General features: G+C 40.4%; 1 protein-coding gene across 2 annotated transcripts; it reads right to left on the minus strand.

Annotated features, from left to right (window-relative positions):
* Positions 1–32: 32 nt before the first annotated feature.
* On the minus strand, positions 33–26626 carry LOC109460773 (cell cycle control protein 50C-like). 2 transcript variants are annotated; one of them, XM_088793989.1, is made up of 7 exons: positions 24427–26080; positions 21329–21439; positions 12365–12466; positions 10996–11083; positions 10466–10606; positions 5186–5397; positions 33–2360 (listed from the first exon to the last, which is right to left on the minus strand). In XM_088793989.1, exons 1-7 carry the CDS (start codon positions 24616–24618, stop codon positions 2172–2174), a joined length of 1035 nt encoding a protein of 344 aa, XP_088650115.1. In that variant the 5' UTR covers positions 24619–26080; the 3' UTR covers positions 33–2171. The 2 variants fall into 2 exon arrangements, with proteins under 2 accessions (XP_088650115.1, XP_019612043.3); XM_019756484.3 differs by lacking the exon at positions 33–2360 and adding an exon at positions 26097–26626 and having other exon boundaries at positions 2506–5397; positions 24427–24625.
* Between the last annotated feature and the right edge of the window lie 497 nt (positions 26627–27123).

Below are 27123 nucleotides of genomic sequence, written 5' to 3' on the forward strand. Positions count from 1 at the left end.
TCTATTTACACACACACACACACACACACACACACAACACACACACACCGCACACTATTGGTTCCTGTTTCTTTGAAGAACCCTGACTAACACAGCGTCCTATAAGCTGACAAACAAGGTTGGGATGGAGCAGTGTGTCCATGCCTTCATCCAGTCAGTACCGTAACTGAGGAGCATGGACTAGAAGGGTGAGAGCCCAGGATGTGAAGTCAACAGGCCTGGTTCACATGTGTGCTCTGTTCCCCCCTAGCACCCTTCCTTGGATAGCTCACCTAAGCTCAAGAGACAACAGTTGCTCAGACGACTAGAGCATTGCCAATCCCTGGTATGTTAGTTTTCTATTGCTACTGTAACAAATAACCATCCACTCACTGTTTAAAACAACATCAATTTATTCTCTTACAGTTCTGGAGGTCAGAAATCTCAAATCAAGATGCCAAGAGGGCTTCTGGAGGCATCAGGGGAGGATCTGTTTCTTGCTCTTTTCAGCTTCTAGAGGCCGCCTGCATTTTGGGGATGACGGCCCCTTCCTTCCATCACTCCAAGCTCTTGCTTCTGTTGTCACATCCCTACCACTTTTCTGAGCTCCTGCCTCTCACTCTTTTAAGAATGCTGATGGTTACACTGGGCCTTACACTGGGCCGACTCAGGTAATCCAGGATAATCTCCCCACAGCAGTGTCCCTAACTTAATCACATATGCAAAGTATCTTTTGAAATACACCAGTAAGGTGACATTCAAAGGTCTGAGGATTAGGACATGGGTGTCTTTGGGGAGGGGTGGGGCATTACTCGGCCCCACACCTGGTCACTGGTTGCATATGGAAGGTGAGATAAGGGAGTGATTTCAAGATTTCAGAGTTGGTACTAGAAACTATTTGGGTTTTTTTTTTTTTTTTTTTTTGAAAAGTACTAGACTATTTGTTGAACGCAGCAAGTTGCAACAAGGAAATTCTTTCCTGGCTGTTCAACAGACAAATATGTGTTGGTACTGTATTTTTCACTAACAATGAAAATTCTGCTGCTAGAGTCATCACAGAGAAAAGCTTCCCCCATGTCAAAAAATAATATAATAAACATGTTTTGAAAAGTATGATATTCTGGTCACCTTGGTACACAAGTATATGGGGTCTCTTGCCCTGGCAGCTTTACCAAGTACTTCGCTCAGTCTCCTCTAAGCGACCTTTAGCCGGAATGCCAACCTTTTCAGCTGGACTCTGAGAAGCTCCCTCAACACATATAATTCAAGCATCATAAGTCCGTGTCATTTGCATGTTAGACTGTGTTATCCCAACATAAACTCCAGAATTGTTTTGTGCTGAATAGTTTTTGAGGGGATCAGTCACTTTCAGAGCTTCCCTCCTGGATGCACGGATAACTTTAGGGAACTCCCTCACCTTCCTTTTTGCTGTATTGCTATGTTTTGTGTGCCCAGGGAATTGTCATAACCTTTGCTTGGATTAGTCTTAACAGAGAAAACTTAGTCTCCGTGGAAAGGAGAGAACATTGAATAAATCAGTTTTCAAAGTGCATCCCGAAGCTCAATTCCATGCTCAGCAATTATTGTTGGTAGTCTAGAATAATTTCAAAACGAAAGGAAGGAAGGAAGGAAGGAAGGAAGGAAGGAAGGAAGGAAGGAAGGAAGGAAGGAAGGAAGGAAGGAAGGAAAAAGGAAAGAAAGAAAGAAAGAAAGAAAGAAAGAAAGAAAGAAAGAAAGAAAGAAAGAAAGAAAGAAAGAAAGAAAGAAAGAAAAAAAAAAAAAAAGAATTTCAACCAGCCAATAAAGATTTGGGTCTGAGCTTTGACTAATGATTAAAAGCACTAACCTAAGCTTGGGGCCCCCAGGCCTACTTACTCTTGTCTGGTGATGGTACTCTCCTAGGCATTCAAATAAATATCTGAGACTTGGTTTAGAGCTCAAGGATGATTTATCTTCCCCATTCCAAGGACATTTTATTCTACATAATTATGCCTTTCCCCCCTCCTCCATCTCCTCCTCTTCCTCTTCACCCTGAAACTCTCATTATTTATCCACCTGGAATTGCACTTGGTTCGTCAACGCAGTTCCTCCTGATAAAATATCCGTCATGGTGAGGCTTCTCAGACATCTTTGGCTCCATTTACTTCACTGTCCATTTCTGCGTTTTCTACTTTTCTTTTTAAATCTTCACTTTACTGCTGGGAGTAGACCGTCTTCCTTCCATTCAGCATCAAGTGAATTGCCATCATGGAAAAGGAGGCCAGCCATGTCACGGCTCCGGTCACTGTGTAGGTGACACCTAAGAAAAGGCTACTGCCTCCACTCCACGTCAGGGTGGAGAGAACAACTGATTTTTCTCCTCGGAATCTGGTTACTGGAAAGTCGAAGAACAGAAAACGTGTTAAGGATCTGTCATCGCTCTTCTCAGCTCTACCACTGTATATCCTAACTACATTAGGTGGAACCTTTTCATTGCTGTTTCTGTAGTTTATAAAAAAAGGTTGACTATTCCATTTCATATTGTCGAATCTTTAGTATGTTTAGTAGTATGTTGTATCTTGCTGGAATGAAATTCAGTAAAAACAAGCCTTCTCTTTACATTCAAGTAGTTGCAATCTACGAAAGAGATTCTGACACAGATAGATCTGAATGACTTACAGACAACTAAATAACGTACAAATATATTTAAACCCAAGGAAATGAAAAGAACACAGATAGGCTGTACTGCAAACTTAGTTTTCACTTATGAAGGAGACCCAGGGTAGGCTAAAGTCTTTCATAGGCTAAGGTCTGAATTCCTACCTCAGGGAAAATTCTTCAGGAGGAGAGAAGAACAAAAAAATAGTGAGCTAAATGGCAAAACATTTTTGGTGGGAAAAGTAAAAGTGGGGTATTCGTTTAGGTTCTGAAAAGGCCAGCATCCCTGACTGCTGGGGAGAAAAGTGTTTGAAGTGGGTTTGCTATCGTTAGCATTTTAATGATGTCATTTTGATTATGCATGTGGCCTGAGGTTTTTAAACATCTGGTGCCTTTTGTAAACCAAACTAATAAACAAATAAAGGCTTCTCATAGCAACGGCACAGGACAGCAGCATTTCCCAGCAAAACGCTTAAAAGGCCTCGAATCATTTGGCAACATGCTATTCAAAGGCATAAGGAAACTTGTTAGAAAACCAGTTCTCACTCTTTCTTTTACGTCAAAATTCCTCATTGTCACCAGGTCTTTGGGTGCCACCTCAACTCATTTGCCTGTTTTTCTCCCTCAGTTCCATTGGGGGGGTCTTTATGTGAGGACACAAAGAACATCTTGTCTCTGTCAGAAGTGGTAAGCGTTTCCTGCCGCTCAGGCTTAGCTCTTCTCAGTGCATATTAGGCAGGCCATGAGGCGGGTTGGGTAATAGTCACACCAGGGCTCCACACAGGTAGTGCACACGGCAGGCCCAGGGCTGAGGTTCTGTGTGGAAGATGCTGGCTTGAGTCATCAGCATTTAGAACACGACTGTGGGTGAAGTCACCTCAGGAGAGCATGTCTCAGGCGGAGAAACGGTGTCTCCTCCGTTTGGAACATGGACTCCCTTCCTCTCCCCTCAAACCCAAACTCACTGTCATGCACTGTGAGGCCAGCGGTATGCGGTAGGATTCCCCCCCCCAACCCCATTTCTTGATTATAGTAACTATAACCGCTTTACTGGTAAGGCAATCGCAGACGGGGTCGACGGGACCAGAAGGTCCAACGCCAGAGACCATGGTCAAGCAACGTTTAATCTCAGTTTTTGGGGGGCGTGAGAGAGACAGGGATTGCTGAAATCACGTTTAAATTAAAAGGTAATATTCCGTGGCTTACTCTTTGATCTGTATGTATAATGCTGCATGAGAGAGAGCAATTTGTGGCTTTTGTTTTCATAGACTAGAATTAGAGACCTGTTAAAGGGACACACTGAAGGTGTTAAAGGGACACACTGAAACAATACTGGACAGTAAGCAAAAGGAGGCAACAAGCTGACAGGCAGTAGTGGTGTCACGTCAGTGTGCGTGTCTCCGACTGAGGAATGTCCCTACTCCCGTCAGGATGCAGAGGTCCACACTCTAGGACAGAAAAGAAGAAAAGATGGAGCAGGGAGCTGGAGCAGATACAGTCAGTCATTCACTTAAAAATTATCCCCAAGAACTTGTCATTGAAGTTCACCAAAGGTAAAGAAACTAAGAAGGTATTCTGTGTTACGATCCTCTAGCCTGCTGGGTGGGGGTCCCAGGAGCGACTCCCAGCCACCAGCTCTGAGATGTCCCAGGGAGTGCTGATGCCTAATCTGCTGATGTCCTGAAGCTGAGTCCGAGCCCTGGAAAGATTCCACCTCCCAGAGAATTCTGTTTCAGGGAGAATTGGAAAGAGACGTTAAGATTAAGTCTGAAGTCCAGAGTTAGTATACATTGTGTTTGAATAAGCAATTTTTAAAAGATAGTGTTCAGTCTCATTTTGAAGTGAAATCCTTTTTGTGTTAAAATCAAGAGTTACATTTGTATTTTTGAATTAAGTGAAAGAATTCAGCATCTCCTATTAAAGCCAACGTCTCCCAAACCGGACTGTATGTCCGTAACGAAGGCACTGACGCCTACTAGCTGGCTTTGTACCTAAGAGAGTGAAGAATACAGCTTTTTAAGTGCAGAGCTCGGTGCGCTCCCATGTCGGTTGGAAGAACTGGACCTGCCCCATGAGTCCAGGGCTCCCTTGGTCTATGATGCTTTTGTCTAGAATGGAAGGTTCTACCGTCTCTCTGTTTTAGTTATTTTTAGTCCATATTCCAAATGTACTCCTTCTCAAACCACTTTTTCTTTCCATGGTCCTCCATCTCATCCCATCCTATATAACAGGCTTCCCCTCACTGTTTCAGATCTCTAGGCTCAGTGTTATTTAATCTTTCTTGGGTGAAAGAAATAGTCCTTTTCTACTTATCCGTATCTACTTACTTGACATTGCTATTAACTGTTATTCCTTAACAAAAGGTATACATTTGATTGTATAAAGTAGAGACAAATAGCTATATGGTGATGGAATGACAATATGACCTATAAGAGAACCATATATTTCTTTAGATAGATAGATAGATTTGATTGGAGAATAAAAAAGTACAGAATAAAATAATTCAACGACTGGTACCCAGATGGACCCTGATTTTCCTTCATCGCAGAAAGAAGTGGAATAAAAGGATACTGTAGGTTATGTTGAAACTGTAATTACCAGCAGGCAAGCCTTCAGTAAAATACTGTATTCGATTGAGTCGACGGTACAGTTTTTTGAAAGTGGGAAAGGCAGCTGTCCGCATCCACACGATGAAATCCTCATTAATGAAGCCATTGTTTACTGAATCCTCTTCATCCAGTTTATAGACAGGCTTGGGCCAGTAGGGGGGCTTTGTGGTTCCTGTGGGAAGAAAACAATGGACGTGGCTGAGGAAATAATCTACCCCCTCCAGATTTCCTTAGAATGTAGAGAATGAAGTAACTTTTGCATTCTTGAGGAAAAAGAAATAGAAATTAGACTTAAAAAAAAAGTGTGTGTGTGTGTGTGTGTGTGTCTAAACCACCTAAATATGCAACTTTAAGAAAATGTGGGGGGAAATGGTGATGATATTTTCATAGGGTTAAAAAGGAGAGCAGCATATAATTTTATATATGCATATAAAGATAAGTACTGAAGAAATAGGTAGAGCAAAATAACAGTGGTTGTATACTGTGATAGCGTCATAGGGAATGTCTTTACTTTCTTTAACTTGGTAACTAAAGAGAGCAAGTTAAAACAAGATACCAGTTCATCTAAATCTTGTTTAATATTATATTTAAAGAAAAGAGTGACAATCATGGATGAGGCGATAGAAATGGGAACTCTTGTGCAAAGCAGATAGCTGTATGGATTAAAAACATCTCTGGCAATCTAGGAACACGCACCAAAAGCTTTAATATATTTTGCATACATTTCGGCCCAGATTTTCTACTTCTAGGCATGCATTCTAAGGAAATAACCATGGCAGTGCATGAAGATTCCGTCACATAGAAATTCTCCCCAACCCTGTGCCTGAGAGCTCAATGTTGGAAGTAAGGAGGAGGAACTGACAAATGGGAGCAACTGACAAATGGGAGCAGGAGGTGGAGAGCACAGGTGCCGCTGGCCTGTTCTAAAGCCAGGAAGCCTGTAGGTTTGAGTGCCGTAGCCATGCTGGAAACGCAGGGTGAAGGTCAGTGCCAGGGGCTACGTCTGCCGAGTTTCCTCGCATTCTCATCCTGCCCACTTTACCATGGTGGGCATGGCTGTGTCTCACTCTATAGCAGAGTCTTTTGTACAGTGTCATCCTCATCTTTTTTCCACAGGCATTTTGTCCAGTGCCTGGCACATAGTAGGTGTTCAATAAATGCTTGATAAAGGGACAAGAGATTCCAATTACAGTTGACGGAAGCTGATAATAAAAACCGTAGTGAATTTTAAAGAGCTAGTGAACAAGAGAAAATTGCTTAATGAACTTTTCGCTTCCATAAAACTGGGTTACTATTTATAGGATCCAAAATGCTCAATAGGGACTCTCTAATTTAGCCAGAGCTCATGCCCTAAGGCAATGTGTTCTATGGGCACTGACATCGGAATCACCCAGGCAGCATGTGAAAAATGCAGGTTCAAGCATGCCCTCCCTTATTAACTCCTGATCCCACTCGAGCCCACATCACCAAGAGAGTATGGGGAAGAGTGGTCTAAGAGGCACCAACTTCCTGCATTTCCCATCCCAAGTTCGGGTCATGTGTAGTCATCCATTCATTTAAGTATAAGCATTTCTTTGTTACGTTTTTTAAACTTGTTATTGGGGAATATTGGAGAACAGTGTGTTTCTCCAGGGCCCATCAGCTCCAAGTCATTGTCCTGCAATCTAGTTGTGGAGGGCGCAGCTCAGCTCCAAGTCCAGTCACCGTTTTCAATCTTAGTTTCAGGTGACGCAACCCTCCATGCAGGAATTGAACCAGCAACCTCATTGAGAGCTCGCGCTCTAACCAACTGAGTCATCCTGCCGCCCCAGTATAAGCATTTCTTGATTGCTCACTATGTATCAAATACTAGAGATACAAAACAGCACAAAATCCAATCCCTTCCTTCAAGGAATTCACACACTGAAGTGGGGATGACTGGTATCCAAACAGATCATTGTAGTATAATGTGGTAATTCTCAAATCAAGGTAAGAACAAAGTGCAGAGAGAAAGCCAAGGACCCTTTGTGTTACAGGCCTGTGGTAATGTGGCAAGACAAAACAATAGAAGGGGCCAAGTTCCTTTCAAAAACTAAGAATTCCATTATATAGTGACTACACATGCCAGCTTGCGTTAGACAGTCCCACTTATGTCTGTTATCCCAGCTGCTTTAGCACTTGTCCCAAACAAAGGATGTACCTAAAATTTTATCCTTCCAGCTTCCAACCATTGTCTTAGCTATAGTGTATGAGACACTCATGTGCAGTGAATGGAGTGCTGACTTTAACATGTAATTAATGAAACATACCCAGAGACCCTTTCGGTCAAAAACAACATCCCTGTGACCTCTGGCAGCTGCTTGACATTCCAGCCAGTTAGGCTCCAGCCTCTGTCTTGGCCTGTGAGATGCATGAAGCTGCCGGGCTGCCAGTCAGTGGGATCAGTAGGAAACATGGGAAATTAGAGATTATGTTATATGCACAGGACGTGGTGTGGGAAAGAGACGCTCAGCGGTCTTGCTGAGAGTAGTCTGAACTCTCTTGCAACATTGGTTCTGTTATTTATTACATGGTGTAAAAACATAACTGTTTTATTGTTTGGTATCAGTTTTTTATTTGCTAATAAATCCTTTTAGCTGTGAAGAGCTAAAAATGAAACATGTATCTTTGATGTAAAGTACAGTTTCTCAAGAAAGTTGGTTGCCATTTACTCCCTACCATGGGAACCATCGTAATGTCAATAACCCACATGAAAATCAAAAGACATAAATCTGCTGAAGAACATCAGAATATATTTCAAAAGTTTGTGCTTATTTTTAAAAGAGTGTATCCAAAGACAATACTTTACTTCGTGTAGCTACAGAAGGTCCATTTATATATCATGTGAGCATGACTTTTCATTTATCAAATGAGTTTCCTTCTAGTCTCACTTTTTTATTATAATTTTATTTTTTTGTAATCAAAGGAAAACTTTAATGTGTTGGCTCCATTAGTACAAAAAGAACTTTATAAACAGTTAAATGAGGCCAGTTTTACATTAGTGTCTTTAGATGCTTCAAACAGAAAAATCAGAATAAGTTAATTATAATAATGGCTTGATTTTTTTTTTTGTTTGATTCTTCATGGAATCAAAGTGAACCTTTTTGATATTCAATCTTGGAAGACAAAACCTCTGACATTATTGTAAACATTACTATAAATTCAGTTTAAAAATTCAACAATCAAGTATAAATTTCTTGGTGTTGTAGTGATAACATAAATGCAAATTTGGTGGAGCACAACATCTGAGTAAAGATAACGTTCTTAGTAAACTAAGAAATTTAAAGAGAAATGTACTTAAAATTGGTTAAGGTACATATATAATTCCTAATTGTATTTAAACAAGCTACAATATTTTAGTAATCAAAAAACAGCAGTAATTGTGCAAATTTAAATAGTTTTATATATTCATAGTTAGAGAAATTGAAATGCAAAATTTTTACAACATGGATGTTAAATGAAAGAAATGCTTCAGCATGATAGTATATGTGGCCTGTCTTTCTACACACCATCAACTTGAATTTTAGTAATGTTTGAGCCCTTAAAAACTATTTTGAATATCAAATGATGTATCCTGCAATGATCCTGAACTTTTTTTGGTAAACGAGCCCTCTAACTTTTGGTTGAATTTTGTTCAAAATAGTTGAAAAAAATTTAAAAAGTATTGATATATGGAATGCCAAAAAAACTTTAGTTTTTGAAGATTTAGTAAATTGTAATTATTGAAAACCAAGCTTGCAAATAAGAAGATATTGAAATTTACCCCTATAAAAGCAATGGAATAATTAAACATGTTATATAATGAGAGCTCAAAATATATACAAGATTTAATTTTTAAATTCTATAATGATGCTTTAGAATATCTCAACTTATAAGAAAACTCTTTTGATGGAGCTCCTATTTTTAACTGGACAAATTTTTCTTCTCTACTGGAATTAAATGACACCAAGAAGGTCTAAGATTTTGCAGCATCTAAATTTAGGAATACATTCAAAAGAATCATAAATTGAAAAAAACGTGAAGTCAAAAAGACAGTGCCTATGAAAATATTTGTGTTATAGTACTAGCATATTTCAATACAAAAAAACTGAAATTGAGAATATCCTCCATTTAGTAAAATTGACTGACAGCATAATAGGTACCTCAGCACCTATAGATATTTTCTCCATTAAAAAAAACATTAGGGGGCAGCCAGATGGTTCAGTTAGTTAGAGCGTAAGCTCTAAACAGCAGGGTTGCCAGTTCAATTCCCGCATGGGATGGTGGGCTGTGCCCCCTGCAACCGAAGATTGAAAACGGCAACTGAACTTGGAGTTGAGCTGTGCCCTCCACAACTAGATTGAAGGACAACAACTTGGAGCTGATGGGCCCTGGAGAAATACACTGTTCCCCAATATTCCCCAGTAAAATTTATGAAACAAACAAACAAACAAAAAACACCCAACAACAACAGCAACAACAAAACATTAGGGTCAAAAGAGAAGAATCAATTAAAGGTATTAACAAATTGAAATTGATTAACCATAAAATGCAACTTTAAAAAAGACTGCAGGTACTTTTGTGAAAAAATTTAAAAGAATATTCTAATAAAATGTTTTCTAAAAGAATAAAGTAAACACAAATTCACTAGAAAAATACAGGGGTATGTGATGAAGACATATATGACCAATACATATATGACTGTATCCAGAATAATTATTCTGCTTATGTTATCTTTTAATGTTTAGATAATAAAGTAGTTTTTTTAAAACAAGTTTGTTTAATGTACACAGACATACTCTTTTAATATTTTAAAGAACTGCATTTTTAAAGTAGTTTGTAATAGAATTATTTTATAGGTCTACCAAAATCTTAATGTTATTTTATTGATTAATAAATAAAAGTTTTAAATAAATATATAACTTTATTCCACTGCCCTCTTTCACTCTCAAAAGTGTACCAGTTCAGACAATAAATTACACGGTCACCCTAATTTTAGATGCAGCATCAAGTTTCTTAAGACACTGCCTTTTTATTAATGGTAAACTGGGAGGAAACAGGGCACCAATCATTTCATGTTTCTGATAGGTATGTGATGGAGGCCTGCACAGGTAGGAAAAGTTAGACCAAAAAAGAAGTCAACAGAGAAGGAAAGGAGGAGAAATCATAAATACCTCCCCACGCACACAAGACAACATATCTATAAAGACAAAAAAAAAAGTAAGCTAACGCATAGATCTTACCTGCAAATGTACTAGGAAGATTATTTAAACTTGGATTCTGAAACTTGATGTTTTTATCTGTCCACCATGCAATTCCACTCGATAGCATTGGGACTTTGATATGTATAGATGAATTAAGGTTGTATGAAAGAATAATGGTGTCTGTAAGGAAATTAAAAATTATGTTCGAGGAGTGAGCAAGCATTTCTGCCACCCTTTGACGTGCAAAACCAGACAGATGAAAAATAAGCCAGGGTTTTAGCGACTCTCTACATGCCTACTTGCCATAGATGCTGGAATTACAAGACTTCTTTTTTCTTGCCAAGGTCCCAGTTCTTGAAAAATACTCTTATACTCCATTTAACTTATGTCCCTAAGTATTTCAAATCTCTGGTAAGGAAGAACTTACTTGCAAATGAAATACTGTAAGTCAGTGGACAATGGATACAAATTTTTTTTTTTAAAAAAAACTGCTCATTCAGCTGCAGAGGTGAGCTTCTGAACGTTTAGGTTGTTACACATTTATGAAAGGAGATAGAAAAGTCACCTACCATTGAATATGCTATTGGCAATAGCACCACAAGGAGCGATGGGGGTCCCATTGTGGGACTTACTGAATGGAGCACAGTTTCCAACATCCTGGATGCAAGGTGATACAGGAATGAGAAGTGCTTTTAGTTAATTCCCTTAGAACGTTGAAAGTGAGAACATTGGCAATGTAAATCAACCCACACTGATTTATTGGCACAGACCAAGATTATGGACTGCTAACTGATTTTTCCCAGGCTTCTGGCTTAGACTAGGAAATTTTTGTTTTGGAGGGGCGTGTGTGTGTGTGTGTGTGTGCGCGCGCGCACATATGCACACGTGCAGGGTTTTCTTCTCCTTCATTAACAATACATAGCATACCAAATATGTCTGTAGAAAGGAAATTTACCTTGTTGGCTGTGCTACATATCACCCTAGGTCTACACTGGAAAATATTTTTTAAAAACTTTTTTTGAAGTGTAATTTATATTCCAAAAAGTATATAAATCGTGGGTCTCTAGCTAGATGACTTATTGCAGGAAATCCATCCACCTGAAAACCAGACTATATGTTTAAAAGAGTGATTGCTAAAAATCGTTTGTTTATAATTTTCATATAATAATGTCAGTAGGAAAAGGTTTCACTCTAGCTTTTCTTGCTATCATGCTGAGTATCACCGATCAAGAATAAAATTTTGTAATACTAGGTCTGAAAGGGTATTCAATTAAAGCAAGTAGAGCCCAATTTCCTTAAACTTGGTTGCTTGAAGGTCCCAATTATAGGAAAGACAACACTACCTAGATATAGGGTGAGCCAGACTGAGACCAACCACTCAAGGTTGGTATCAAAATGGTTGGTGAATCCATCAACTAAAATGGGCAACTTTAAAGATAACTACAGAAATTAAGTGTGAAGAAATAATATTGAAATCTAATCAATGTGTCAATCATTCAAAGAAGCAAAAACTTGACTTTTGAAGCAGCTCTAGTAGGTCATGCACGTTATTAAACAGAAACATAAAATCCTGAACTGTGGTTGAAAGGTACTTGAAGATTTGCCCTTCTGACACATTCATTCTTACCAAGATTTGGACAATTCAATATGCATCCAATTTTAATATAAAAGGCTGTCAAATAAAAAAAATGGTTGATGCATGAAAGGATAACCATTTAATTGGACAAGATTCACATTACTGTTCTGAAGAGGGAAAGTACTCTTTCTCAATAGCAGTTATGCTGAATACCCAGCCCCTTCAATTTATGCAAAAACGAAATGAGTATTTCTGTCTTGTAAAACTTTAGCTTTTGAGTTTATTTTCCATACTTTCTTTTAGACTGAAAGGTTCATTTAGTTAAAAAAAAAAGTATTATGCCAAAGTAAATAAAGCCTTACCTTTATATCTCTACCCATCAGTTGGCTATTACTTCTGGATAGAATATACGGATAGAGGTTCTGATAGAAGCCATATAATTTGTAATACATGTAAACATTACCCTGTAAAGAAGAAAAGAAAAAGTAAGAAGAGTAAAAAATTAAACTGTAATATTAATAAACATGGACAGGATTTTTAGAATATAAATAGTAGTACAGAAAAAAATGATGGAAATTGAAAGTTTCTTTAGCTCATACAGAAACCCAAGAAATCATTTAAAAACAAAAAACAAAAACAGTGTTGGAAAATCCTGGTCTACATAGAATTAGTAAAATGACTAAATAACTTATTATTATTTTTTTATATCTTTTTTTATTTTTATTAGTTTCAGGTGCACAAGACAAAACAAAACTTAGACGTTTATCATTTATATCCCTCACACTGTGTGAACCCCCCTCCCCCCATCCACTATCCCTCTGTATGTTCCTCAAATTAATTTTCAAACCCCCATGACCATCTTGTGGTTACCAACTATTTTTCAAAACCTCTCACCTTCCCCTTATCCCCTCCCCGCCCCTCTAGCAACCCTCTGTTTTTCCTCCATGTTTCCAAAACTGTCTCTGATTAGTTCATTCACTTATTCTTTTCTTTAGATTCCGCATATAAGTGAGATCATATGGTATTTGTCTTTCTCTTTCTGACTTATTTCACTTAACATAATGTTCTCTAGGTCCATCCATGTTGTTGCAAATGGTAACATTTCTTTCTTCTTTATGGCTGCGTAATACTCCATTGTATACAGTTACATAGATTTCAGGTGTACAATTCTGTATTACATCATCTATAAATCCCATTGTGTGTTCACCACCCAGAGTCAGTTCTCCTTCCATCACCATATACCTGATCCCCCTTACCCTCATCTCTCACCCCCCTCCCCCTTGCCTTCTGGTAACCACTAAACAATTGTCTGTGTATGAGTTTTTGTTTCTCATTTGTTTGTCTTGTTCCAGCACTATGTTGAATAGAAGTGGAGAAAGTGGGCAACCTTGCCTTGTTCCTGATTTTAAGGGGAATGGTTTTAGCTTTTCCCCATTGAGTATGATGTTAGCTGTGGGTCTATCATATATGGCCTTTATTATGTTGAGATATGATCCCTCTATTCCCACTTTCTTAAGGGTTTTTATCATGAATGGCTGCTGAATTTTATCAAATGCTTTTTCTGCGTCAATTGATATGATCATGATTTTTATTTTTCATTTTGTTAATGTGGTGTATCACATTAATTGATTTGCGGATGTTGAACAACCCTTGCATACCAGGGATGAATCCCACTTGATCATGGTGTATGATCTTTTTAATGTATTGCTGAATTCTGTTTGCTAGTATTTTGTTGAGGATTTTTGCATCTATGTTCATTAGCGATATCGGCCTGTAGTTTTCTTTTTTTGTGGTGTCTTTGTCTGATTTTGGGATCAGGGTGATAGTGGCTTCATAAAAAGTGTTTGGGAGTCTTCCCTCCCTCTGGATTTTTTGGAAGAGTATGAGGAGAATAGGTGACAATTCTTTTTTGAACGTTCTGTAAAATTCGCCTGTAAAGCCATCTGGTCCAGGGCTTTTATTTGTTGGGAGATTGTTGATTACTGATTCAATTTCCTTGGTGGTAATCAGTCTATTCAGGTTTTCTGTCTCTTCTTGAGTTAGCCTTGGAAGGTTGTATGCATCTAGGAAATTGTCCATTTCTTCCAGGTTGTCAAATTTGTTGGCATACAGTTGCTCCTAGTAATTTCTTAAAATTTTTTGTATCTCTGTGGTGTCTGTTGTCACTTCTCCTCTTTCATTACTGATTTTATTAATTTGGGTCCTCTCTCTCTTTTTTTTAATGAGTCTGGCTAAAGGTTTGTCAATTTTGTTTATCATCTCTAAGAACCAACTCTTGGATTCATTGATCATTTGTATTGTTTTTCTGGTTTGTATTTCATTTATTTCCGCTCTGATCTTTATTATCTCCTTCCTTGTACTCCCTTTGGGCTTATTTTGTTGTTCTTCTTCCAGATCCCTTAAGTGTGAAGATAAACTGTTGATTAGTGATGTTTCTTGTTTCTTTAGGTAGGCCTGCAGTGCTATGAACTTCCCTCTTAGGACTGCTTTCGCGGCATCCCATAGATTTTGGGTCGTTGTATTTTCATTTTCGTTTGTCTCGAGATATCTTTTGATTTCTTCCTTGATCTCCTGCTTGACCCATTCATTATTTAGTAACATATTATTCAGCCTCCATGAATATGTGTGTCTTCCAGTTTTTTTCCTGTAGTTCATTTCTAATTTCATAGCACTGTGGTCAGAGAAGACAATTGGTATGATTTCAATTTTCTTAAATTTATCCAGACTTGCTTTGTGGCCTAACATATGGTCTATCTTGGAGAATGTTCCATGTGCGCTTGAGAAGAACGTGTATTCTGCAGCATTGGGGTGGAATGCTCTGAAAATATCGATTAAATCCAAGTGGTCCAATGTGTCATTTAAGGCTGTTGTTTCCGTATTAATTTTCTGTCTGGAAGACCTGTCCCTTGTTGTCAGAGGTGTGTTGAAGTCCCCTACTATGATAGTGTTACTGTTGATCTCTGTCTTTATGTCAGTCAATATCTGTTTTATATATTTAGGTGCTCCTATGTTGGGTGCATAGATGTTTACTAGGGTTATGTCCTCTTGTTGAATTGATCCCTTTATTATTATATAGTGCCCATCTTTGTCTTTAAATATTTTCTTCATTTTAAAGTCTATTTTGTCAGAGATAAGTATTGCAACTCCAGCTTTTTTTTCATTTCCATTTGCATGGAATATCTTACTCCAACCCTTCACTTTCAGCCTGTGTGTGTCTTTTGATCTGAGGTGAGTCTCTTGTATACAGCATATACAAGGGTCTAGCTTTCTTATCCACTCAGCCACCCTATGTCTCTTGATTGGAGCATTTAAGCCTTTTACATTTAAAGTGATTATTGATAAATACATATTTATTGCCATTTTTAAATTTGTGGTTAGATTGTTTTCATCTTTCTTCTATTTACAGAAGTCCTTTTAGTATTTCTTGCAACGCTGGCCTGGTGGTAATGAATTCCTTTAGCTTATTCTTTTCTGGGAAGCTCTTTATCTCTCCGTCAATTTTTAATGATAGCCTTGCTGGATAAAGCAACCTAGGTTGTAGGCCTTTGTTTTCCATCACTTTGAGTATCTCCTGCCACTCCCTCCTGGCCTTCAATGTTTCTGCAGAAAAGTCATTTGATAGTCTTATGGGAGTTCCCTTGTATGTAACCCTCTGTCTTTCTCTTGCTGCTTTTAGGATTCTCTCTTTGTCTTTAATCTTTGCCATTTTAACTATAATGTGTCTTGGAGTAAACCTGTTTGGGTTTATCCTGTTTGGAACTCTCTGCACTTCCTGGGCTTGTATGTTGGTTTCCTTCATCAGGTTAGGGAAATTTTCAGACATTATTACTTCAAATATGTTCTCAATCCCTTGTTTCTTCTCTTCACCTTCTGGTATTCCTATGATGCGCATGTTGTTGCGCTTGATGTTATCCCATAGGTCTCTTAAACCATCTTCATTGTTTTTTATTCTTTTTTCTTTCTGTTGTTCTGTTTGGGTGATCTCTGCTAACTTGTCTTCTAAGTCGCTAATTCGATCCTCTGCTTCATCTAACCTGCTGTTAATTCCTTCAAGTGAGTTCTTTATTTCGGTAACTGTGTTCTTTAATGCTAACTGGTTGTTCGTTATGATTTCTACATCCTTCTTGATGTCCTCTCTAAGCTCCTTAAACATTCTTATCATCAGTATTCTGAACTCTGTCTCTGATAGTTTGGTTACCTCTGCTTCATTTAGTTCCATTTCTTGAGGTTTCTTCTGTTCTTTTATTTGGGATATGTTTCTTTGTTTCCTCATTCTGGCTGACTCTCTGTGTTTGCTTCGATGTATTAGGTAGATGCCCTGGAGTTCTTAGTTCTTGCTGGATTAGTATGTAATAAATGTCCTTTATATTTCACTTGCACTACTTCATTCTTCTCCCCTGCGTGTGCTCCAAAAGTGACTCTTGTGTTGTGTATATTGTCCTATTAAAGAAGACCCTTAATTGCTTTTTGCTTGTGAGTAGGTGGGGTTAACTCCTAGGCTGACTAGTTGTGAGACTTGGCTCTGCCCACGCAGGGTGTTGTGCTGCGTGAGGGTTGACCGCTTAGATGTGGTTTGGCCTCTATGTGCCTGTAAAGAATCCCCCCTGGGTGTGTCACTTGTAGGTCAAACCCGGTAGTACTCTGGCTTGGTCTGGAGTTGGCCGCTGGGTATGTTGAATCTTGTGCCTCTTAAGCTGGGCACTGGTAGGGCAATTACAGAACAAAGCAAATCACCAAGCACAACAACAAGGAAAAAATCAAATACATTCACATGTAAAAAACAATCGACAACCCCCACTCGACACAGGCAAAGATGTCAAAGATATAAAGACAAATCAAAACAGAACAAAAGCGTATTGTGCAGGTAGAGCCGGTCACCTGGTGCCCAGAGTGACATTGAGGCTGCAGCTTTAGATGCATGGGCTGAGGGGTCTGGACAGTAGTTTTTACAAAGCCAGTGCAGTTTCTGCCCTTGCCTGCACATATGCGCACTAAGAGTAGCACCACCAGCCCTGTGTCCCTAAATAACTTATTTTTGATTTTTTTAGATAAGGACAACTGCACTCCTACCTTGAAATTTTTTTATAACCAGGTTTTGTATTCTCAATATATAAAATTTGATTTTATAAATATTGTTATTTCCCAGCAATACGGGGAAAGTGCTTTGCCTAGGGGTAGCAGTAGGCATAAAAAATAACGTGATTTCAAAGCAAAGCCATGAATCAGAATCTAAAATTGGAGCCACTGAGCATACTTGGGTGCATGTACATATTGGGCACATGAAAGGCATGAGACGGGCTCTTTGCAGTCTGGCTCCAGGTGTGCTTGTCTTCTTATTCCTAGGATGTAGCACAGGTCCGGGCATGCAGTCCTTGCTTAAGAAACGGTGGACCCCTTGTCATGGACAAGAAGATGGAATAATTCAGTGATCCAAGACAAGTTGATTTTCACCTTAGCAATAAGTAGCGCTGCTGCCACGAAAGACATGCCTTTTCATGTATCCCGCTGCATGAGGCTGCCCAATCACAGGCGACCATCATGCTTCTACCTTTATGGTCACACGCCGAGTCCCCAAGTCTGTAGGCAGACTTGATACAGATTTTACTAACAGCATATATAATGCAAATAGAATTGGCCAGTGTAGCTGTTTATAATTCATATACTACCCACCTCCAAAATGCTGAAGGCCTGCATTCAAAAATACGTGAACATCTAACGTTCATAAGTGCCTCCCATCAAGTTAGGAGCTATATTCAGTGCTAGAAATACAAAAGTATTCCTTTATGATTCCCCGAGTCAATTGATTTTCTTACACTGTGCAGAAAACAGCATTCGGCAAGGCTTTTGGTCCCACTCCAAGGACCTTTAAAGAGGGTGACTAGGGACAACGGGTGCTGGTACCCAGGGCAGGCCGGATATAAAGGTCATGGGTAAGTGTGGTCAGTTACAGAAAACAGCAAGAGCAGGAGAGCTTAGTCACTGGTAAGACCCTGAGAAGGGGACAAGTGGGGGCCACAAAGAGGGAGGCTCCCACACAATGCACGGGAGCATGGATGTGACGGCGAATGAGCCAGGCATCGCGGGAATGACTGATTTCCCTTCCTCATCCGAGGAGGACACTGCGATTGTTGACCCTTAACTACAGAAAACACGAACTCCACAGAAAGGGATTTACCATACATTTTCTTGGACGCTTAAGAGAGAATTCTACTCACCCGAAGTTACATATTTATATCAATGATAAACAGGCAGAGAACACTCTCCACACTAGGGTACAGGAGTGTTTTAATAACCTTTTCTCAATGACCCTTTGTCCAAGATTTTGCTTAACAAGGCCTCCAAGGCCATCAGCTTTGTGATTGGTTCTGGAGGCACATACTTGGTGGTGTTTCTTCTTTTTAAATCAGTGGCGCTTTGTGCAGCATCCCGAGTTTAAAGCACAGAGTCTCGTGTGGACTCATGGCTACTGTGTGTCGTGAGGGCTAGCCGGCCACCGGCGGGTCCGGTGATTGCCCTGAGCAGTTGGTTGGATTTTTCTGGGAAAGCCTGTGCCTGAAAGGAATGGTAACACTTCATTTGCCTCTGGGGTTTCAAAGGACACAGACAGATGGGAACTGCATCCCTTTAAAGGTTTTATCCTGTGGATTTTTTCTTCAAAAATGTAAGCATTCTGAGCCCCAAGAAGGAACAACCCTGCTTGACACATCGATTTCAGTCTTCAGACATTCAGAACTGTGAGAGAAAAATATCTCTGTTGTTTTAAGTACCCCCACCCCCAATTAATCGACACTAACTTTTACTTTGGAGGGTAGGGGTTAGCATGGGGAGCTGAGGAAGGTAAGAAAGGGCACAGCTGTAGAGAACAAGAATTTTTGACCTATAATAAAAACACATATGTAAAACTTACTCCAGTGACTTTATATAGATTTCACTTGTAACCTAAGTATAAGTCAGTAATTTCCTTATAATTTAAATCTGACTTACTCATGAAAACGATTAGAGCTAGCCATAGTCAATATAGATGTATTCAGAATATTACTGATGCCAACCTGCTTTTATTGGGCATCAAAGGGGGAGATAAGAGGCACAAAAAAACCAAAGCTTCCTGGAACATAAAACATTATCATTTAGCATTTTATCTTTCCTCCATTTATTTTATAGCAAACATTTTTTGAGCATCTACCACATGAAATGTCCTGTGCCAGGCACTGTGGAGGAAGCAACCATTCATATGTTCATTCAATAAACATTAATCGAGCACCTACAGTATGTGAGGCATTATTACAGGCGCTTGGGATACAAGAGTGAGAGACAATAAACAATACATATAACAAACTATTCATTTCTATAGGCTATTAGAAGGTGATGAATACCATGGAAAATATTGAACTTACAGCAAGGTAACAAGGACCAGGAGGGCAGGGGTGGAACAGGATGGCCAGCACACGCCTCACTAAGGGGAGAATAGAGCCAACACCTGAAGGAGGGAGGGGAGTTAGCAAGAGGGGATCAGGCACGCGGAGCAAGGCAAGCGTATGCCTGACCGTCTGAGGAACGAGGAGTCCAGTGCGGTCGGAGTGGGGTGGGGGGAAGAGAATAGAGAGATCGGGTCAGAGAGGAACCACAAAGCCAGATTATATAAGGCCTTGTAAAGACTTGGGCTTTTTCACTAAGTGGAAAGAGGAGCCAAAAATTACAGGAATTTTTAAGCAAAGGAATACATGATATGACTCATGCTTTAAAAAGTTAACTCTGGCTGTTCTGTTGAGACACTGATGTAAGAAGGGAGACCTGTGAGGGGGCTCTTGCAGAAGTTTGGGTAAGAGCTGAATGTGGCATGGAACCAGGCAGCTGTAGCAAAGGTGTGGAGAAGTGGGCAGACTGGATATATTTTGAAGGTAGAGACAACAGGGTGAATCAGATGTGAGGTGTGAGAGAATGGAAGGAGTCCTGGGCCTTTGGCGGGGGATGGAGTTGCTGAGATGGAGAAGTCTGTGGGTGGAACAGGGTTTGTTTTTTTGGTTGGGGGCGGGGGGCAAAAGGAAGAATGGATATCAGTTTAGCCTTGGAAATACCTATTAGTCATTCACATTTTGACAGCAGGAAGGCAGTTGGAAATACAAGTGTGGACCCTGGAAGAGCTAGAGACATAAAAGAGTGTTGGCTATAGACGGCATTTAAAGCCAGGCGGTCGATGACATTTCCAAGGAAGCGAATGCACATAGAGAGGAGAAAACTGAAAATGAAGACTAAAGCCCTGCAGATCCGAACATAGAGTCTGAGGAAAAGGAACTAAAGAAGGGCAGCCAGGGAGGTAGGAGGAAATCCAAGAGAGTGTGGTCTCCTGAAAGCCAAAAGGAAGTGTGTCAAGGATGAGGGAGAGATCACCTGTGTCTGGGGGGCTGACAAGGCCCTAAGGTCCCCTGTGGGCTTATCCAGGGCGACGGCACGGGTAACCTTGCAAGTTCACTGGGCCTCGCTGACAGGTTCTTAGGGATACACTGTTGTCTAGCTCCTCCCTTCCTTCTTCCCTTATTTCGGTCCCTTCCTCCCCCTTCTCCCCTCCAGTCCGTTTCCCCTCCTCCCTTCCTTCCCTTGTTCCTCCTCCTTCCCTTTCCCTCACAGGGGTCAGAGCTGTGTGGTCTGACAGTTCTCCCAGCCTCCTCCGGCTCCCTCCCCATTTTCCCTCACAGGCAGTTCCCCCAATAAATCTCTTGCGTGGCTAATCCTGTCTGGGCATCTACTTCTCAGAGGACCTGGGCTAACACAAGACTTTAATTCGCCCAAGAGCAGGGACTTCTCTTATTATTTCTTTGGCATTTCTCACAGTGCCTGTTAGCCAGGCCAAGAGTTGCCTAAGGGATTCGGCAACTGCATATGTAGAATGACCTGGGGGGACCCAAGGGGAGTCCACCAGGTGTGTGACCCCTGACACTCACTCACTGTGTGACCTTAGTCAAGTCACTTATCCTCTCAGCCCATTAATCTTCTCACTATAAAAAGAGTGGTTAGATTCCATGATTTCTAAGGTCCCTCTTATGCTGACATTTGGAGTAAAAACTATTTGATTGATGGTAAGACTTATGTTACAAAATTGAGTAGGTAAAGAATCTGGAAACTTAGAAACAAAGGAGAAAAATAAAATTCCAGAGGAAAGGGGGTAAGAATTGCACATGAATTCAATACTTCATAAGATCTGTCACCCCCATGCTGCCTTATTTTTTTGCATGTTGAGTTTCGGGAGCATTTGGTGGAAATCATGAACTGCCAAGTGTGAAATAGGAGACCAGCATATCGCCAACTGAAGGCTCTTGAATATCACTTACCTGCATTGTCTCTGGAAGGTAGAAAGAAATAGAGCAGGTGCATTCTTTGTCAAAATTAATGGCATTTTCCCGCAGTTTTGCACAATTTGCACATGTATCTGTGTAATTAATCTGGCAGGCAGGGAAAAGAACCATTATTAATAAAAAGTTACATGAGTGTGTGCATATATATATATTAAAATTCAAGCCCTGAGCCCATCAAAGCCTTCAAGCTCTCTGGGTCAGGGGCGTGCTGTCTGGGCCACGAAGGAATGGTGGCATGCCGTGCAGGACGCACGTTTTTGCAGACGCTCGCTCGGAAGGATTGGGCCTCTGCGCAGTCTTTCGTTTTGGGACCTGCAGCATGTTGCCACTGACCTGGAGTGTTTCTGTTGCACACGTACATAACCTGCTGTGATAAAGTCTCACGCCTGGATCCTAAAGAGGTGTCACTAGGAAAGTATTAGTCAGTGTCACATGAGAACTGGGGCTACGGCCTGAGTCTAATCAGCTTTATGGGGAAGTCACTTCACTGTTTTCTATTTTATTGTATGGAAAATATTTATACTAACGAATACTTCTACATGGCATCTAGGGGAAGTTATTAAAAATGACCGAACATAGAAAAAGTACTTCCAAAATGTAGGGTTATCGACATATGTGGAATAATTCTGACTTTAAAGGGTTGTTACATTCCGTTTTTTTAAAAGTTAAGTTCTGTGAAAATGGTACAGTGGACTCTGTACAAAAGGGTAGTGTGTTCCGAATGGGCAAATCCTGTGAGCTGTGGCTGAGGGAGCCAGTTATGCAAAGGTGCGGCTGGAAGAGGAAGGCTGGGAGGCTGGGAGAGAGGCCATGTCTGTCGTTAAGCTGCAGGAAATGCTCATCTCAGGTGCCCAGGGCTTGTCATGGCTGTCAAGCCTTCTGCTTTTCCCCCAGTTTTGAGGCGTAATTAGAAGATTATGGGAATGGGGGAGGAGTAGGGAAGCAAGGCAGTGGCTTTGTCCTCGGTAAACTGCCAATGGGACTTCGGATTCTTTGGGAGAGAAGACTACTAAGAAAGACAGAAGGAATTCTGAATCCTTGCAAAGCCACTGGGAGTTTGGAAGCCAAACAGGTCAAGCATTGGTACTAAAGATTAGCCCAAAGGCTACTTAATTGTACTTAGATGCTTATATTTACTTAAATCATTCTTTAAACCGGCAGCAAGGCTTAAACTATTATTTTGGAAGAAATTGATTCATTTTTTGTTGGTGAAACTGCATTCCAATTTTTAAGAAGCGGTAAAGAACAGGGCTGTATTGTAACTGAGAGCTGGCACACTGAACCGTGACTGCGGAAACTGGGGTTCTGCTTCAGCCGGGCTCTGATCCTGAGTTAAATCCTTAACCTCCAGGGTCCACATTTTGTTCTTTAGCATCATTGCATCTAGCAATTAATTGGTCTGTGAGGTCATTGTATTAATAGTAGTATACATTTTACTCCATGGTTCTTGTTGGAATTCTATCAATGCAGTTAGAAAAAAAAATGTCTCACGATCAAATGATTTTTGAGTAGATGACATCTAAGGTGCTTTCTAGTTCTAAAAATCTTATGAGGAAAACATATCTCTGATCTGTTGTCACATACTTTGGTGCTCAAGTGGCCTTGTAAGCCTACAGCTCTAAAATGACATTGAAGATTACAATCTGCTTCTCATAGATTTTGGAGAGGCAGAATTAGCCTTCTGGCTTCCAGTGAACTGTGCAAAGGGCACCTGTTGTGCCCCAGGGCTAAGTGAGAAGGGGGAAGCCCACTCAGAACTTTTTTCTACTAGGTTTGTGCTTGATCACACGGGGCTGGGGTATGTGCTTCATCTTATCACCCAATATAATGAAACACTTCCACGTGCAAAAGAGGATCCCACACTCTGGATGGTTTCTGGTTTTCTCGTGTAAAAGCAAAGTGTTAGAAACAGTCCTATCTGAAGTGTCTTAAAAAAAAAAATCAATTGGAAAATCCCTTTAACATTCTGACGAAAGCATTCTGTTGAAAGTTGTCTGCAGAGTGGCTTTGGCTAACCATGGACCGAGGTCCCCCTCACATGCACGAGGCTGCCTTTTACAGAGGGTGAGGGTGGGTGACCAGAAGGGAGGAAGCAGAGACTACACAGGAAGTGGGGAAGAACTAGAAAGAAAGGGGTTGGTGAAGAATAGAAAAGTAAACAGGATGAGCAGTTATTGGAAATGAATGTGAACCTTGTAAACTGATTACTTTATCCCCTTCCACAAGGCCAGTTTAATCTCTTCCTGCCATTTTGTCTCTGCCACCTGGTGAGGTCTAATGGTTTCCATATCACACGGGAGGACTCAAAAGGATTTAGGGGCACTTAATTCCTGGAGAGAGAAGGTGCCCGGAGGTGGCAGGGGGCAGCAGAAAACATAAGTAGAAAGGCAATAGGGGGAATGGGACCTGAACCGCTGTTTTCCTTTTTGAAGTCCTCACTATTTGCTCTAATCCATATTTTTCAATAAGTGTGTGTCTATTGTGTACCGGGCAATGTCCAAGGAAGAGGCCGTGGATTACGTTGAACAAGACAGCTGTGCCGAGCTCTCTGTTCTTACCACACGCTGTTTTACCTCCTTAAGAGGCCAGAAAGATCTGGGTCCTTGCCTTTCCTAGAGTAAAGCGATGATCTCAGGGGGAGTTCATGTGCAAAGGGAAAGACACTCTGCTTGAAAGTGGGGCAAAACTGAGACCTCTATCTTTGGCTCCTCACTCTTTTTATTAATATGATTCATGGGCATCTGGCAGTCATTTGGCCTCACCTCTCCTTCTCTCACGTCTATCAACTGCTTGCTCAGTCCTCTGCCCGCATAAAAACCTTCTGACTTTCCTGGAGCCCTGAACAGTATGGCTGAGCCGACCAGTGTCAAAGTGATTGTCCTCAAGAGGGGATAGGGAGGAATGAAGCCACCACACAGAGGCTCTCATCGTCTGCACCTGCCAGCTGGAAAAGGGATGCTCCAGTCTCATCTAGTTCCCTGTTGAGGGGCTGTCTTCTCAAACAGACCACTCATTTACAGTCCCAAAGCTGACAATTCTTAGAAATTGCGTTAAACATGTAAGAAGGGACAAACCTCTATTTCCTTGGTGCTCTTTGCAGACAATATAAGGAGGATGCCCATGCTGAGGCAGAATGCTCCTGTGATAAAAAAGCCAGTGAGGACTTTGGTGGCTGAGAGCTGGAGCTGGTAGGCGGGTAATTGCTGCTGCTTCAAGGCAGTGCCGTCTGGCAGCCTGGACTGACAAATCTGGGATGTACTGTCCATTTTGAAGCTGTAGGTGACCAAGATATACTGCTAAGACATTTATAACATTACTACTAATAGTAATACCACATTATGGTAATATTAACTTAAGACTGATGTGAACGTTCCTTTGTCGCTGCAGTCTTTCGGCTTCCTGGAATTATTCCTTAACCAGAACCGACATTCAGCAGAAGTACAGCTCTCGTCAATCAGCCACTATTAGGTATATTTAACTTAGGTTCAAAAAGCTTTGTGCTAAATGCCATGCTGAGAAGGAATACTCCTCAGCAGGATCTGTATAAACCAACATCTGGCCACACTGGGAAGCGGTTCCAATGGGCTATTTCTGGGATGTGGTGACTAATTCAAGGTAATCCCTTCCTGAAAGGGGGAAAATGGATTTAACTTTAAGAACTTGTCTAAATCCTTGAAGGTTAATACAAAAAATAAAAGTTAGGGCTCTCAGCTTTTTTTCAAATGTGGCTATCCCCTTACATGAATATAAACTAAATTGGGAAATGCTCCCAGATTACAGCAAATTTTGTGATAATGAGGAAGAGAGAAGCAAACAGGGATTGTAGAACACAGATGTCTAATCTCAGCAGCTTCCAATTTTTTTCACCCACAAGAAAGACTCAAGTAGAAAATGTAGTTTAAAAACATCTTTTCTAACCTTTCCCAAGCACATGCTTTGGAGTAGCCCAACTGAGGCAAGAGAAAGGAAGAGAAAGACAGATAATGATTAAATGATCAATATTGCAAGATAGTATTATTGTTTTGGCTTGAGGTTTTTTAATCAATTATTAGAAATTCACTAAGATCATTTTCAATAGGCTGTTAATTACCACTTCCTTTTCTTTAAGATGCAGTTAAGATGTAGAATTAGGATTTTTTAAAAATTAGGTGAGTCTATAACTTCCTTTTTGATTAACATTGCACAGGAAATCCATGCCGGACTATTTTTGTACTAAAGGAGATGATGACTTTGGCAAATGTACCTAGTTTAAAAGAATACAAAGTTGGGGCTGGCCCGGTGGCTCAGGCTGTTAGAGCTCCATGCTCCTAACTCCGAAGGCTGCCGGTTCGATTCCCACATGGGCCAGTGGGCTCTCAACCACAAGGCTGCCAGTTCAATTCCTCGAGTCCCGCAAGGGATGGTGGGCTCCACCCCCTGCAACTAAGATTGAACACAGCACCTTGAGCTGAGCTGCCACTGAGCTCCTGGATGGCTCAGTTGGTTGGAGCGCATCCTCTCAACCAACAAGGTTGCCGGTTCGACTCCTGCAAGGGATGGTGGGCTGTGCCCCCTGCAACTAGCAACAGCAACTGGACCTGGAGCTGAGCTGCGCCCTCCACAACTAAGACTGAAAGGACAACAACTTGACTTGGAAAATAAAAGTCCTGGAAGTACACACTGTTCCCCAATAAAGTCCTGTTCCCCTTCCCCAATAAAATCTTTTTTTTTTTTTAAAGAATACAAAGCAAATGCAAATACTTACATTAGGAGGTTTCCAATTCAGAATCAAAGCTTCCAACCTGCAAGATTGGGGGGAAAAGCACAAATAGCAATGGGAACTTTTCAGCATGGCTTTTGAATCTGGTTGGGAGGTGGTGATGAGTATCACTGTTGGGACCAGACAGCCTTGTGTGAGAAGAAGGCAGGAAACACTTCTAGTTCACATCTACAATGTGTTTTACTAAATAAACATGGCCAAGAGCTTGGCTTTAAAAGGCAGTAACAGCCACGTGAAGCTGAAGATGAATAATATTGAATGTCAACTGTAATTTAATAAATACATACCTAGTCATGGGATATAGAATAGAGCATAGGGAATAGAGTCAATGAAATTGTAATACATATATATGACGTCAGAGGGGTAATAGATTGGGGGAGGGGGGTTATCACTTTGCCAGGGGTGAAATGTCTAACTATTGCATTGTTTTGTACACCTGAAACCAATAAAAAAAAAAAAAAGAAAAAAAGAAGGCTGGTTCCAAGGCCATCTGTTTTGGTCAATATAAGAATATATATATATATATATATATATATATATATATATATATATATATATATACACAAAGGCGGTAACAGCCTATAAGATTAGATTATCCACAGAGCTGGCCAACACAATACCAGGTATGTTTGCAATCTAGGTACTTGATCCAACCTTGGGTGGGATTATACTACATAGAAAATGCCTAGCAAAAGGGTCATTATAGTAACAAACTAAGAAGAACAGTATCTCTTAGGGTTTTTTTTAATAATAAAAACAACAAAACCAAACTAACCAAAATCCCAAACTAAAAGGAGCTTCACAGCTAGTATATTAGGGTTTGCCAGAGAAACAGAACAAATAGGATATACATGTATATACTGAGAGAGAGAGAGGTTTATTATAAGGAATTGGCTCACAAAATTATGGAGGAGGTTGGCAAGTCCAAAATCTGCAGAACCGATATCCCAGTTGGAGTCTGAAGGCCAAAAGCTGCTGTAGAATCTGGAAGAGCCGATGTCCCAGTTTGAAG

The sequence above is a fragment of the Rhinolophus sinicus genome, chromosome 17 (assembly GCF_057876585.1).
Source record: "Rhinolophus sinicus isolate RSI-liver-muscle chromosome 17, RSI-T2T, whole genome shotgun sequence".
Lineage (NCBI taxonomy): Eukaryota > Metazoa > Chordata > Mammalia > Chiroptera > Rhinolophidae > Rhinolophus > Rhinolophus sinicus.